Source organism: Psammomys obesus, unplaced genomic scaffold, assembly GCF_907164565.1.
Source record: "Psammomys obesus unplaced genomic scaffold, mPsaObe1.curated_primary_1811, whole genome shotgun sequence".
NCBI lineage: Eukaryota > Metazoa > Chordata > Mammalia > Rodentia > Muridae > Psammomys > Psammomys obesus.
Genome location: NW_026592710.1, coordinates 1067016 through 1079262, shown reverse-complemented (window position 1 = coordinate 1079262; position 12247 = coordinate 1067016). Strand labels below are relative to the sequence as shown.

The 12247-nt window shown below is 47.7% G+C and overlaps 1 protein-coding gene across 1 annotated transcript; it reads right to left on the bottom strand.

Moving 5' to 3' along the window:
- Positions 1 to 67: 67 nt before the first annotated feature.
- Positions 68 to 12047, bottom strand: Rer1 (retention in endoplasmic reticulum sorting receptor 1). The gene is made up of 7 exons (XM_055615293.1): positions 11893 to 12047; positions 8660 to 8747; positions 6784 to 6888; positions 4725 to 4824; positions 2904 to 2982; positions 1419 to 1554; positions 68 to 940 (listed from the first exon to the last, which is right to left on the bottom strand). The coding sequence occupies exons 2-7, from the start codon at positions 8738 to 8740 to the stop codon at positions 851 to 853; spliced, it is 591 nt and encodes a 196-aa protein (XP_055471268.1). The 5' UTR covers positions 8741 to 8747; positions 11893 to 12047; the 3' UTR covers positions 68 to 850.
- Positions 12048 to 12247: the final 200 nt, after the last annotated feature.

The window sequence follows — 12247 nt, the reverse complement described above, 5'->3', positions numbered from 1 at the left end:
GTGGTGTGGACAAAGATTACACAAGCAAGGGACACTTTAATAAAGTTGGGATTTAAAAGTCACTTAGTAAAATGTTTAAAGAGTATTATTTTTATCACATCAAAAAGTTTGACACATGGTGGGTTCTGTTTTCCCCATAGAAAGTAAAAGGCCATGCGATAAATCCCAAACCTGGTGTGCTCTGGCCAGTTGTTTCCTTAAAGAGGTTGTTGCATGAGAACAAGTTTAAATTAATCAAAAGCAAAATATGTTATGTATCAAAGTAAAGCGTCAAAATAGTCTCAAACAATTAAAATATAATATATATTTATAATTCCAGGCCCTCAAAAGCAATCATGGTAGTTAAGAACAACGTTTTGAGTCATTATGATAGAGGCCAACTTGAAAAACATCTCTAGTAAGATGAGATTCCGAAACTGGCATGAGAACCCCACAGAGCTATGTGAAAAATCACCCTCAAAGTATTACATTCTTTGTCACACCAGAAGTGGGCTGGCTTGTCCCTCTGGCACAGAGGAGTGGCCTCAGCGTGGTCAGGAAGGCAGCTCCTGAGGCCGCACTCCCATCCTCCCTCCCGCTCTCTTGGGCTGCCACCGGCCTGGACTCCCACACCTATGGTTTACTACAATTCTGTCCATTTCAAACACATGAAGACTGAAAAAGAAATCAATGCAATTTGGTTTAAATGCCAGTTTCTTCAAGAACCTGATATTTCAGATACAAATCATTGAGGCTCTTCTTAAAATGAAAATTCAACTTCCTCATAATCAACTACTTTATGTGAAGAAAAAGGCATTGTTACATGGCTCAAAACCGTTCTTGAATACGTGTGACAGATTCAGTCCAGCTTCTAACTAGCAAATGTCTTGCCCACGTCCTCCTTCCCTTTGTATCTCCTCTTTCCGTGTGTGAATGGTATGTACCGGTATTTAATCATGTGCTGGGAAAACAAACACACAAACAAACTTGAGTTACTTCAAAACAATTTCCTGCTGAACTCTTTTCCCAAGACCTGAATAGCTGAAAGCACCCCACGACTACTCCTGCCCATTACGACTGAAATCAGGAAGCCAACAGTGTGCTCCATACCTCCAACACTAGAGGCCTGTAAAAGCCCAATGCTTGGGAAGCTGCGCAGCCGCATCAACAGTCTGAGGCGCACCCTAGTGCTTGCAGACGGTGAGCTCTGAGCTAAAAGGAGCCACTGTGACACTGCAGGCCAAGCTGACTGTACGCAGGGCCTCCTCAGCTTCCAGAGCCTCCACTAAAGGCCCACCTGTTCCCACGGAGGACTTGCAGTCTGGAGCTCATGGCCTTGGCCAGTCATCACACAGGAGGCCAGGCCCAACACTGAAACCCAAGCCTGCTTTCCCAGGGCTGCTAGCTGCCGCCGTGCACAGCAGCGCCGCTCTCTTTACCTTTATTTGCCTCTTCATTGTGATACAGAAAAGCATGACGAAGTACATCACCAGGATCGGCCAGAACACGGGGACATTGAACGCCTCAAAGAAGGTACAGACCATAGCCACAAGAATGCCTTTTGTAGCTGCATGCCTTAAAGCAAAGAGAAAAATTAGTGTGTTCTGCAGGCAGCAACAGGCACCTGTCCACCCCCTCTGGCCTCTACAGCCACCCCCCCTTTGCATGCACAGAGGTGCCCACCAAAGAGAGAACATCAGAGCAGAGTTGTGTCAGGTCATAGTCCGTGTGCAGTATACTCAAGTACAATCAGGCCTCTCAGCCTTCTGAAAGTTCATATAAAGTGTAAAACAGCCCAGCTAAAGGCAAATGCAGCTCATGTTTGCTTCCTGGAACTGCCATCTTGAGCAATAACCTCAGCCTGGGCCTGATACTGGAAGCCTGAGTACAATGAAGGGCCCTCCATGCTGGCACACAGCCCACCGCCGCTACCACACCTCTAGTCAGGTTCTGAGCTCCTGAAACCCCACCACCACTTCTTTTCCTACAGAATAAAGTCCAGGTTCTACGGGGGCCTTTTGCCCACCTTCTACTTCCTCTCCCCGATCATGCTCCATGCCCAGCACCAGAGCTACAGAGTTAAAACACTCAAAGGGCCCAGTCTGCTCATTCAATTTATTGAGCCAACAAAGACTTTTGGCTCTTTTGTGCCTCAGGGTCAAAAAGACAGGCCAGGAGACCACAGCTGTGACCTCTGTCAGAAGGTCATGAAAGGAGCTACACTACACCTACTCTGTGTCCCATCACTGTCTCTCTAGTCTCCCACCACTTCCAGGATGTCTGCTTTGTGGAAGTGCATGGTGGCCTTGAACCAAAGCAGTGCCTCTAGGAAGCACAGGGCCTGGAAAATAGCTGTTAGCACCTTTCTTCTGGAACCAGCCTCATCTAACTCATGGCGACTGTGGTGACTGTGCCAACCCAAGAGAACATTGGGAAGTAGTGGTCTCCCCAAGAGAGCCCTGTGACACACCCCCATACCTGCCCAGCCAAGCTATGACCTTCTAGGTAAATGCACACCATATGTAAACAAAGCACACAAAATTCCCATTTTGTTAAGAAACTAAACACTAACTGGCACAAAAACTGTCATAGCCCAAGTATCTTCCACAAAAGCCTTGAAGGAATAACAGCAAGACTGGTCAGGAGAAAGGGCTTCAACTGTGTAGACAAGAAGATGAGCAGCAGGCAACAATGCTGGACTTCCTCCAAAATACCTCAAACAGGACTTTCAGTGTTCAAACACAAAGCAATAAATGTCTGTGATGGCTGTCCAATCACCTGACATGACCATTACATAATTTATGTATACCAAAATGTTACTACTCCACATCCCCTACACACAGACAATTACTACGTGTTTGTAAAAATAGGACCTATATAGATGTATATATTTTATTGCTCAATAGAAAAAAAAATTAACTCACCAAAACTTGAATTCTGGAAGCCTTCGAATGAAGGGTCGAAACTCCTCATTCTGTTTGGTTGGTAATGAGGGGCCGTCATCTGAAAGGCAGATCATCAGCTGGAGATAAAACTGCCTCTTACCTTTGCGTTTCTGCCCCACTTACAACTCTTCCCTAAATGCTTCTCAGCTAGTACGCCTCACAGATGGCAACAGATTTAATTCAGCCACAGACAAGTGTGAGGTCTGCAGACAACTTGAAATTAATTTGTTGCTTTAGAAAACTCAAGTGAGACCATTTTGTTATAAAAAAACTTATGTACTTATTTTTAGTTCATTATTTTATTTACTTATTACAATTTATTCACTTTGTATTCCAGCTGTAGCCCCCTCCCTCATCTCCTCCCAGTCCCACCCTCCCTCCCTTTTCTCCCCTTATGCCCCTTCCCTAGTCCACTGATAGGGTAGGACCTCCTCCCCTTCTATCTAACCCTAGCCTTATCAGGTCTCATCAGGACTGGCTGCATCATCTTCCTCTGTGGCCTTGCAAGGCTGCATCTCCTAGGGGGAAGAGATCAAAGAGCCAGCCACTGAGTTCATGTCAGAGACAGCTCCTGTTCTCCTTACTAGGGAACCCACTCAGAAACTGAGCAGGGGGTCTAGGTCCTCTCCATGTATGGTCCTTGATTGGAGTATCAGTCTCTGAAGGTCCCCCTGGGCCCAGGTTCTTTAGCTCTCTTGGTCTCCTTGTGGAACTCCTGTTCCCTCCAGGTCTTTCTATCTCCCTCTTCTTCCATAAGGTTTCCTGCACTCTTGTCCAGGGTTTGGCTGTGAGTCTCAGTATTTCCTTCCATACCCTGCTTGGTAGAGTCTTTCAGAGGCCCTCTATGGAAGGCTCCTGTTCTTTTTGTACTTTTATGTACCTTTTAAATGAGTTTTTGGCCAGCATGGAATATCCAGAAACCCATTATCACAACAGTACAAGTGCACTGAGGTGGCTCAAAAGATGAAGACATTTGCTGCCAAGCCAGATGTTCTGAATTTAATCCCTGGACCCACTTGGTAGAAGGGGAGACCCAAGACGGTGGTGGTGGTGGTGGTTGTGGTACACGCCTTTAAACCCAGCCCTCGGGAGGCACAGGCAGGCGGATCTCTAAGTTCGAGGCCAGGCTGGTCTACAGAGCAAGTTCCAGGACAGCCAGGGCCACACAGAGAACCCTGTCTCAAAAAGCAACAACAACAACAATACACCCAAGAACATTTCAACTCAGAAAGCAGGAGTACACAATGCCCCAGCCCGGACTGGCCCCACAGCCAGGGTCCTACTGGTGTGTGCGTCCTTTCTGCTGTATACTGCTCCTGTATTTTGTCGGTGCGCCTAACAGTGCGTTCTGAGGCAGGAGGCAGAAGAGCAGACCCCTGCCCTGCTCATGTGCACATGTGACTCTGAATGTGTTATTTTTTTTTTAAGATTTATTATTTATACAACACAGAAGAGGGCACCAGATTTCATTATAGAGGTACCATGTGGTTACTGGGAATTGAACTTGTGAGCTCTGGAAGAGCAAGCAGTGCTCTTAACCTCTGAGCCATCTCTCCAGCCCTGGGTGTGTTATTTAACCCCAGCACTTCAGTTTCCTCCTAAGCAAAATGGAGATCAAGAGTGAACCTCTTGAGAGCTGTACAGGGTTTAATAAGTAATCCTATAGACAAATCCATCCTAATCCAGACATCACAATCTCAAACAGATGCCATAAGCCCAGGTCCCAGACCCCAGGACTATCCCAAAGAGGATGCAGGGGCACAGAACAGCCTGGACAGTACCCCGGCAACCCTGCTGTACCTGAATCTTCCATCAAGGAAGGATCCACTTTGGGAGAAAGGAACGCTATGAAAAGGTTTAGGTGGTAAATTCCCAAGGCGTAGGTCACAATGTACCAACCCTGAAAGAGAAAGAAAGCCATCATCAGGAGCAGCCCAGGTACCAGCAGCCGGGACCAGTTTAGTGAGCCCACACTCAGGAAACACCGTTTCCCCCAGGGGAAGTGAGAACGACTACAAGGACTGACTCACAGAACCATCTACCTCACCTCACCTTGTGGGTTCAGTATGACCATGACAGCCTAGAGCCCAGACAACAAACTTCTTCAAGGGTCTAGCCAGACGTGTCTGACAGTCAGCCACAGTCCCGACCAGGACTGGCCGCAGCAGAGAAGAAAGCTTTCCTCAACAGACACACTGCCCTGCCCCATAGGGCTACTGTGCACTGGGTCCTGGGTGACATTCAAGGGTATTCCTGGACTCAGAACTTGCTATGTGCAAACGTGCTCACATGAAGCCCCATAACACCTGACAGCAACTCACAGCATTAGAGACACTTGACTTGGAATGTTACCTTCACAGAAAAAACCTAGAACCAGAGCCAAGAAATAAGAGAAAAGTGTTCTTTTTCTTCCTCCTCTTCTGTTTGTTTGTTTTTGTTTCAAGACAGAGTCTCTCTGTGCAGTCCTGGCTGTCCTGGAGCTCACTCTGTAGACCAGGCTAGAGACCCACCTGCCTCTGCCTCCTGTGTGCTGGGATTAAAGGTGCACACCTCCCCACCTCACCTGACCCCATCCACAGCAAGAAATCCGGAGTAAAGTTTCCAAGCCTAGCTCTCCAGAGAAGACAAAGAATTGGGAACCCCTGCAGCCCTTACATTAGCACACTAAAGCTTACCCTAGTTGAGTTCCATTAAGTAGCACACTCCTTAACGGCCTGTATTTTCACACAAAGGAAACCTTTCAGCCTAAAAAATTTCATGTCAGACAACTAGGAACTAGGTGTAAAAGTCAATTTTATGCACACATGCTATCATATTGCAAAGCCAAACCTTGAAGAATGCCAGATCAAGCACAAATCTGATTCAGAACAACCAACCTGTGTGCTGTACCCCGTCCCCACCCCAAGGCTGCCAGTCCAGTCTTTGCATCAGAACTCAGTGTAACTGCAGACATGCAGTATAGATCAAGTCCTAGAAGAGACCACTGAGCAGCCCAGCACTGTCGTGCTAGACCAACACTGTGTCTACGCCCAGAAATAAACTCACAAGTGAAAACAATAAAGGACACGCCTCTACACGAAAAAGTCATTCACACAGTAGTGAATACATCAATGAATCCACTAAATAAATGTGTTGTCTCATGTCCTAATGTCTTCCTAAATATTGGCTAGATGGATGGATGGACACACCGACAGACGGAGGGAGCTTTAAATGAGGAAATACCTTTTATGGCTGCAGAGGAGAAAATACTCTAGATGGGACCTTTAAGCTGCCTTCCTCTGAACTTACCAACCCAGGTCTGCAAGGAATTCTTAGAAACCAAGTGTCTCACTAGGAAGCAACAAGCTCCAAAAAGCCTGAGCTGAAGCCACCCGTCCAGCACGTCCACAGACAGCCCAGGGACCTGCAGAAGGGCCCTAAGTCACCCATCTCTAACCCTCTTCAGTGTGTCATCCTCTCTCTCCTCTTTAGCCACAAAGTAGCTTAGAAACCCAGCTGAGTGCCAAAGTCACTCATGGCACCGTAAGTCTGTAACACTCCATTCAAGAATGCAGGGGTCAGCTTGTGTCCCTGGAGCCACACAGCAAGGTACAAGGAATACCAGAGGGTCTGCTAGCCAGCGGACACAGGGCAAGGGCAAGACTAGCCTGGGCACACTGGAAGCTACAGGTAAGGGACATAATAAAGTCAGGACAAATTGTTAACAATTGTCTTTAAACAGGCGGTCACACTCAAACTTTTCTTACATTTGGCACCAACCTGAAAGTAATTATTACAGACCACGTCCTTAAGATGCATCCAATAACACCCCAACCACAGCACATTTAGACACTGTGAAATCAGCTGAGACCACGCTTACTTGTAACAGGTAAACTCTAATCATGTAGACAAAACTCAGGCCCAGTGTCACGACCCACCGGACAGCTGTGTAGGGGGTAGACTTGTCCAGCCAGGACTGATAAATCTGTAAGACAAGAATTAGAGGCACACATCAGCCTACAACTCCCAGTGGACTACAGAGTGCACTTTCTGGTATAGCAGGGCTTCAGTGTTAAAGAGACGCTTAAAACAGCGAGAGGCTATGTAATATACCCAGCATGAAGCACTGACTACAATTAATCCAAGATTTACCTGCAAGAAGTCCTGAAAGAGATCCAATTCTTAAGCAAAAGCATTGTAAACTAACCAAACATAAAAGACTTTGCTACAGTATTAGCCTAGAAACATTATAGGGAAGATCGGCTTCACCCAAAAGAGGACTTGTGCTACCAAAGGAAAAAGTGCACACCTTAAATTCACCATACCACACTGTAAAACTCAAGGCTCAAATACTACCCCCAAAAACTATTTTCCCAAGGGGTCTCTCCCAGCCCCGAAGGAGAAAATGCTATAGAAAATGTGTACAGCCTTTAAGCTGCCTTCCTCTGAACTTACAGACACTGAAAAGCCTCCAACCCAGGTCGCAAAGAATTAGAAACCAAGTCTAAGTGGGAAGCAACAAGCTCCAAACGAAAAGCCTGAGCAGAAGCCACCCGCCCAGCACGTCCAGACAGCCCAGGGCGTCCAGACAGCCCAGGGACCTGCCTTAAGTCACCCATCTCTAACCCTCTTCACTGTTTCATCCCCTCTCTCTCTTTAGCCGCATAGGAGTAGATGTGCTCTTAAGACTCCAGGACCTTGTACCTGCCCAGAAGGCCCACACTTCCCTGCCTGCTTCACTGCCAAGTGACTGGTCACAGCTTAACTGCTGGCAGCCAGAGTGTGCATGTACACATACCAAAAGCAGCTAGAGTCATTACTAGGGAAACTGTTGGTTTTTCTATAAACACACACTTCATGTACACATAGATATGTTTTACGTTTTAATTTTGAAATATAACTTTAAATTTTAATTACAGGCATTTTTAAACATTCATAATTATATAAAAGTGTACCTAACCACCAAGCAGCTTCAATAACCGTCAACAGATTGCCATATGATAGTTTCTTAAAAGTCTGACAAGTTTTTAATTGAGCAATAATATCAGCACACTGACTCAGACTTCCAGACACAGTGAGTGGGAGATAGCCTCAATCACAGCCATACATAGTGGCCTACATCTGCCTGGACCAACAGGAAAGGCTCACACACTCAGACAGCAACACCCAGCAGACGTGTGAAGGCAAAGGAGGGGTGAGGTTCCCTAGGATGAGGAAAGGAGTGGAAAGAGCAGATCAAGGACCATCCTGTCTACACCACTGAGCTATAAGGACTGCACTAGATTTAAAGGTTATTTAAAAAAAAAAAAAAGCAAATCAAAAAAAGAAACATGGAGCTGGAGAGATGGCTCAGAGGCTAAGGGCACTGGCTGCTCATCCAGAGGTCCTGAGTTCAATTCCCAGCAACCACATGGTGGCTCACAACCATCTATAATGAGATCTGGTGTCCTTTTCTGGTGTTCAAGTGTACATGCAGACAACACTGTATACATAATAAATAAATCTTTAAAAAAACAAAAAAGAAAGAAACATGTGGTCCCCACTGTCCAGACCCCTCTACCTGGCCCTCATCTGAAACGTGTGTACAGGTGCTCAGGTGAAGAAAAGAGCCAAACCCTGGAACAAAAGCTTCTGCCTAGGGCAAGCTGTAGATTAGTTTCTCTTTGTGAAACAGTAAACTCACACTTCAGGAGGACTTGTCAGGAGTCACAGTTTCTCCTCCAAATATTCTACTAATGATCTACAAATCTACTCACCTGTCCAAGCCGTGTGAAAAATCTGTACACCACTGAGGGCTTCCCATGGACAGAGTCTCCAACGCTGTCCCCTTCAGACATCCTGTAACTGAGATAAACACAAGACACCTTCAGGAGTGTGCAAACTTTCCCATCAACTGAGCAGTCTTGCAAGAACTTGATGTCTGACAACTTGACATTTTATCCAAAGTGTTTCTGTGGGTTTTCATCAACCACCCTGTCTTTTTCATGTTCTGCCCTGGATCTGGACTCCCAGGGCCAGGTCTTCTCCTCATCAACAGAACTAGCAGGTAGCCTATCTATCCATGACCCTGATTCTTATCTGGCACCTGAAGGTAACCCTATCTGGCCCTGGCCATTTCAAATGCTGCTGGGATCCCAGGCAGAATTCACCATAGAACTCAGGCAGCCAAGAAAAACCCTCATTACCCTCAGTTACACAAAGGACAGATTTCTAGCAGCCCGAGGCCAGGCAGCAGCTCAGGTCCAGCTTGATATCCAGCTCTACAGATATGGACTCAGGGAAACTCCTAAGTAATGGGACCTTTGTCATCAGTCCTACTTGAAAAGCATGAGGGAAAGATCTTGTGGTCCTGCTCCTCTCAGATCTGTGAGCAGCACCTGTCCTAGTTCCCTCTGCTACCAACGGGTGAAAAGAAGAAACACACTGTGGTTTACTTATGACTGAAATCTACTTGTGCGGAGCAGCTGAGAGGCCTCAGCAGACTTTCTGGCTACCGTCAGCCTCAGGCTCATCATCTGCAAAATGATGCTCTTTCAAAACCTAGACATACAGGCAGACTTCAATCTGCAGCAAGTCTTGAGCTTGGTCTCAACGCATTGCTCCCAAAGTAGGAAAGAGAGCAGGCTCACAAAGCTAGAGAAGGGCATCAGGGACAGAAGTCCAACGCCTCCTGCCTTTCTTCTACGTGAACCCTGGGGAAGTCTTTTGGAAGCAGGTATCAGCAGCCTCAAAACGCAACCTTGGATGGCAAACAGGTAACCTGACAGTCCTCTCAGCAGCTCCACGGGCCACAAACGCAAACGTGCACTAAGAGTTGTGAGATCTGGAGGCACTAAGTACAGTGCTCAGAGCCGTCTAAGGCTGAGCACGTCCTTTGGTCTCAGGTGTGCAGCATAAACTAATGCACACAATTTAACTCAAGAACCAAGTCACGGTTCTCCCTTTCTGAGGGGACAATTTTACACGTTATGGGGGAATCCACATGTAAACCAGGCCACATTAGAATGCACTGCCTAGAGTGGAAATGGCCATCCCACTAAGCCCAGCCTATAGAAAGCTGTCTTAGACATATTCTTCACCCTATAGTATATGAAAATGTTCCCTTATTTTACTGTTTACCACTAAAACACGTTTGCTTAAATTGTGACAAGAGTAATATTAAAAATAAAAATACTAGGCCTGGTGGTGCACACCTTTAATCCCAGCACTCAGGAGGCAGAAGCAGGGGAGTTTGAGGTCAGCCTGATGTACACAGTGAGTGCCAGACCGACCTGTCTACATAGTGAAACCATTAAACAAACAAACAAAAAAGGACAGGGCTACTCCTTGAAAGTACGTATTCTTACGATGGGCTGACTGCTCACAACTCTGGTTCAGATGATTTGTAGAAAACCTAACCCAAAACATATTAGTCAAGTTTTGATTTTCAGACAAACATTGCTCTACATCTTGATTAAAATCGCTGCCAATAAAAACCTGAGAGAGGCAGAACGAGATTAAGAACGTGAACTTTGGAGCCCTGCTCCAGATCCCGGCACAGCACTTCCTGTGTATGATCTGAAAGGGCTTGGGTCTGGAAAATGGGGTGAGCACCTCACTGCCTTCCTTAATAGCATCTCATGAGGATCTCATGGCAGCCTGTGGTGAAGCAGGTGCCAGGTGTCACAGGTCACACTTGTTCCTGGTTTAGGCTGCCCCTCATACCAGCTGTTCTAGCTCCAGTCCTCTTCTCTCACTCAGACTAAAGGTCAGAAGGCCCTCCATGCTGTCCAAACTGACCACCAGTTTCCTATCACATCACTTTCTATTTCCTGTAACAACTGCTTTCTGATTCTTTTCTAGTAATCTCTGTTTCCTCCCACCAGAGTGCAAGCTCTGTGAGAGGGCCTGTCAGGTTTTTGGATGGGCCTCACAACCTGCAGGGCTTGTCACATACTTACTGAAACTGCTCTATGCTCTGTCACAAGGAAAAAAAAAAAGAAAAACCTCAAGAGAAAAGCTGTTCTAAGGGAGTACCACATACAGAACATTCTCCCCATACCTGTTTCTGGAGCCCATTATTTGGCTAGTTTCTACAATCCATCAATCCTAAATGAGGAATATGGCAGAGAAGAAAGCTCTCTGCATAGCCTCTGGGGTCACTGCCTCCTAGGAAGAGCATCTACATGCTTCAAAAGTTGTTCCCTTTCTCAAAGGCCTTCCCGACCCTAATCCTCTGAGTTCTTCTGTCTAGACCGCTCCCACCTTTGGAGAAGACCGTCTTCTATCTCCCCCAGGCCTTTTCATTCTATCTCCACTGCAACCAATTCCCCAACACACACAGGACCTAAGGGCCAGAGTGTGGGTTACTGGTGCTCTTATGAGCACTTGTGCGGGAATTCCACATTGTGAGTTGAAAACTCAACCCAATTACGACATAAAACTAGTCTCAATTCTTTAAAAGTCAAAAAAGAAAAGCCACTGGGGGTTCTAAGTATGAAGGTAGGTAGCCCTCTTGCACTGCTATACTCGAAAAGAAGACAATGTAGTCTTATCAGCAGGACGCTGAAGGTACGTACAGCCTGGAGGGCGGGGGAATTTCATTGCCTTAATGTCACACATAATCTAGAGCCATTTAAACAGCAACCCTTCAATCCATTCCGTAACGTCTTCACCCTCAGGCTTAATTCCTACACGTGTGCCCCGAAACCGAACGTGGTTGGGTAGCAAGAGGACACCTAACCCTTGCCGCCCCGGATCAGCGCAGGCAGCAACAGGCCACCTTCCTCCGAGGCCCCACGGCCGAAGGGGCGAGCAAGGGCCGGGGCGGGGCAGCGCTCGGCAGTCCCGTCGTGGACCCCTCCCGGAGATCGGCCGGCCCCTTGGCAACCCCTCGCCAGTCTCAAAGGCGCTGCCCGGCCCCGCCCGCCCGCCCATGGCCTTGACAGTCCAGAGGAAGGCAGTGGTGTGCCGCCCGGCCAGGTCCGCTCCACCAGTCCACCCCCAGCACCTCGCAGCTCTGCTGCAGCCGAGCCGCGGTTTCCCTCACGGCTGCGGAAGGAGGATGGCGGGCAGAGCGGCCGCCAGAGCTCGGCTCGGGATCCGGGGAGCTGCACAGCCACTTCCGTTCCGTCCTGCGGCGCCGCCTCCTGCCGCCAAGATGGCCGCGGGGCGGGGCCCACGCTCCAACCATTTCCGCTTCCGGTATAAACGCCGAAGCCGTTGGCGGGAGTGCTTCCCGGCGGAAAAATAGAGCTGGCGGAAGTGCGCCCTGCTGCACAGGCGCATTGCCGTCCCCAGGCTCCGGATTCGACGTTGTTGCTTCGGATGTTACCGTCACCAGACCGAGGCCTTGCCACGCCCCG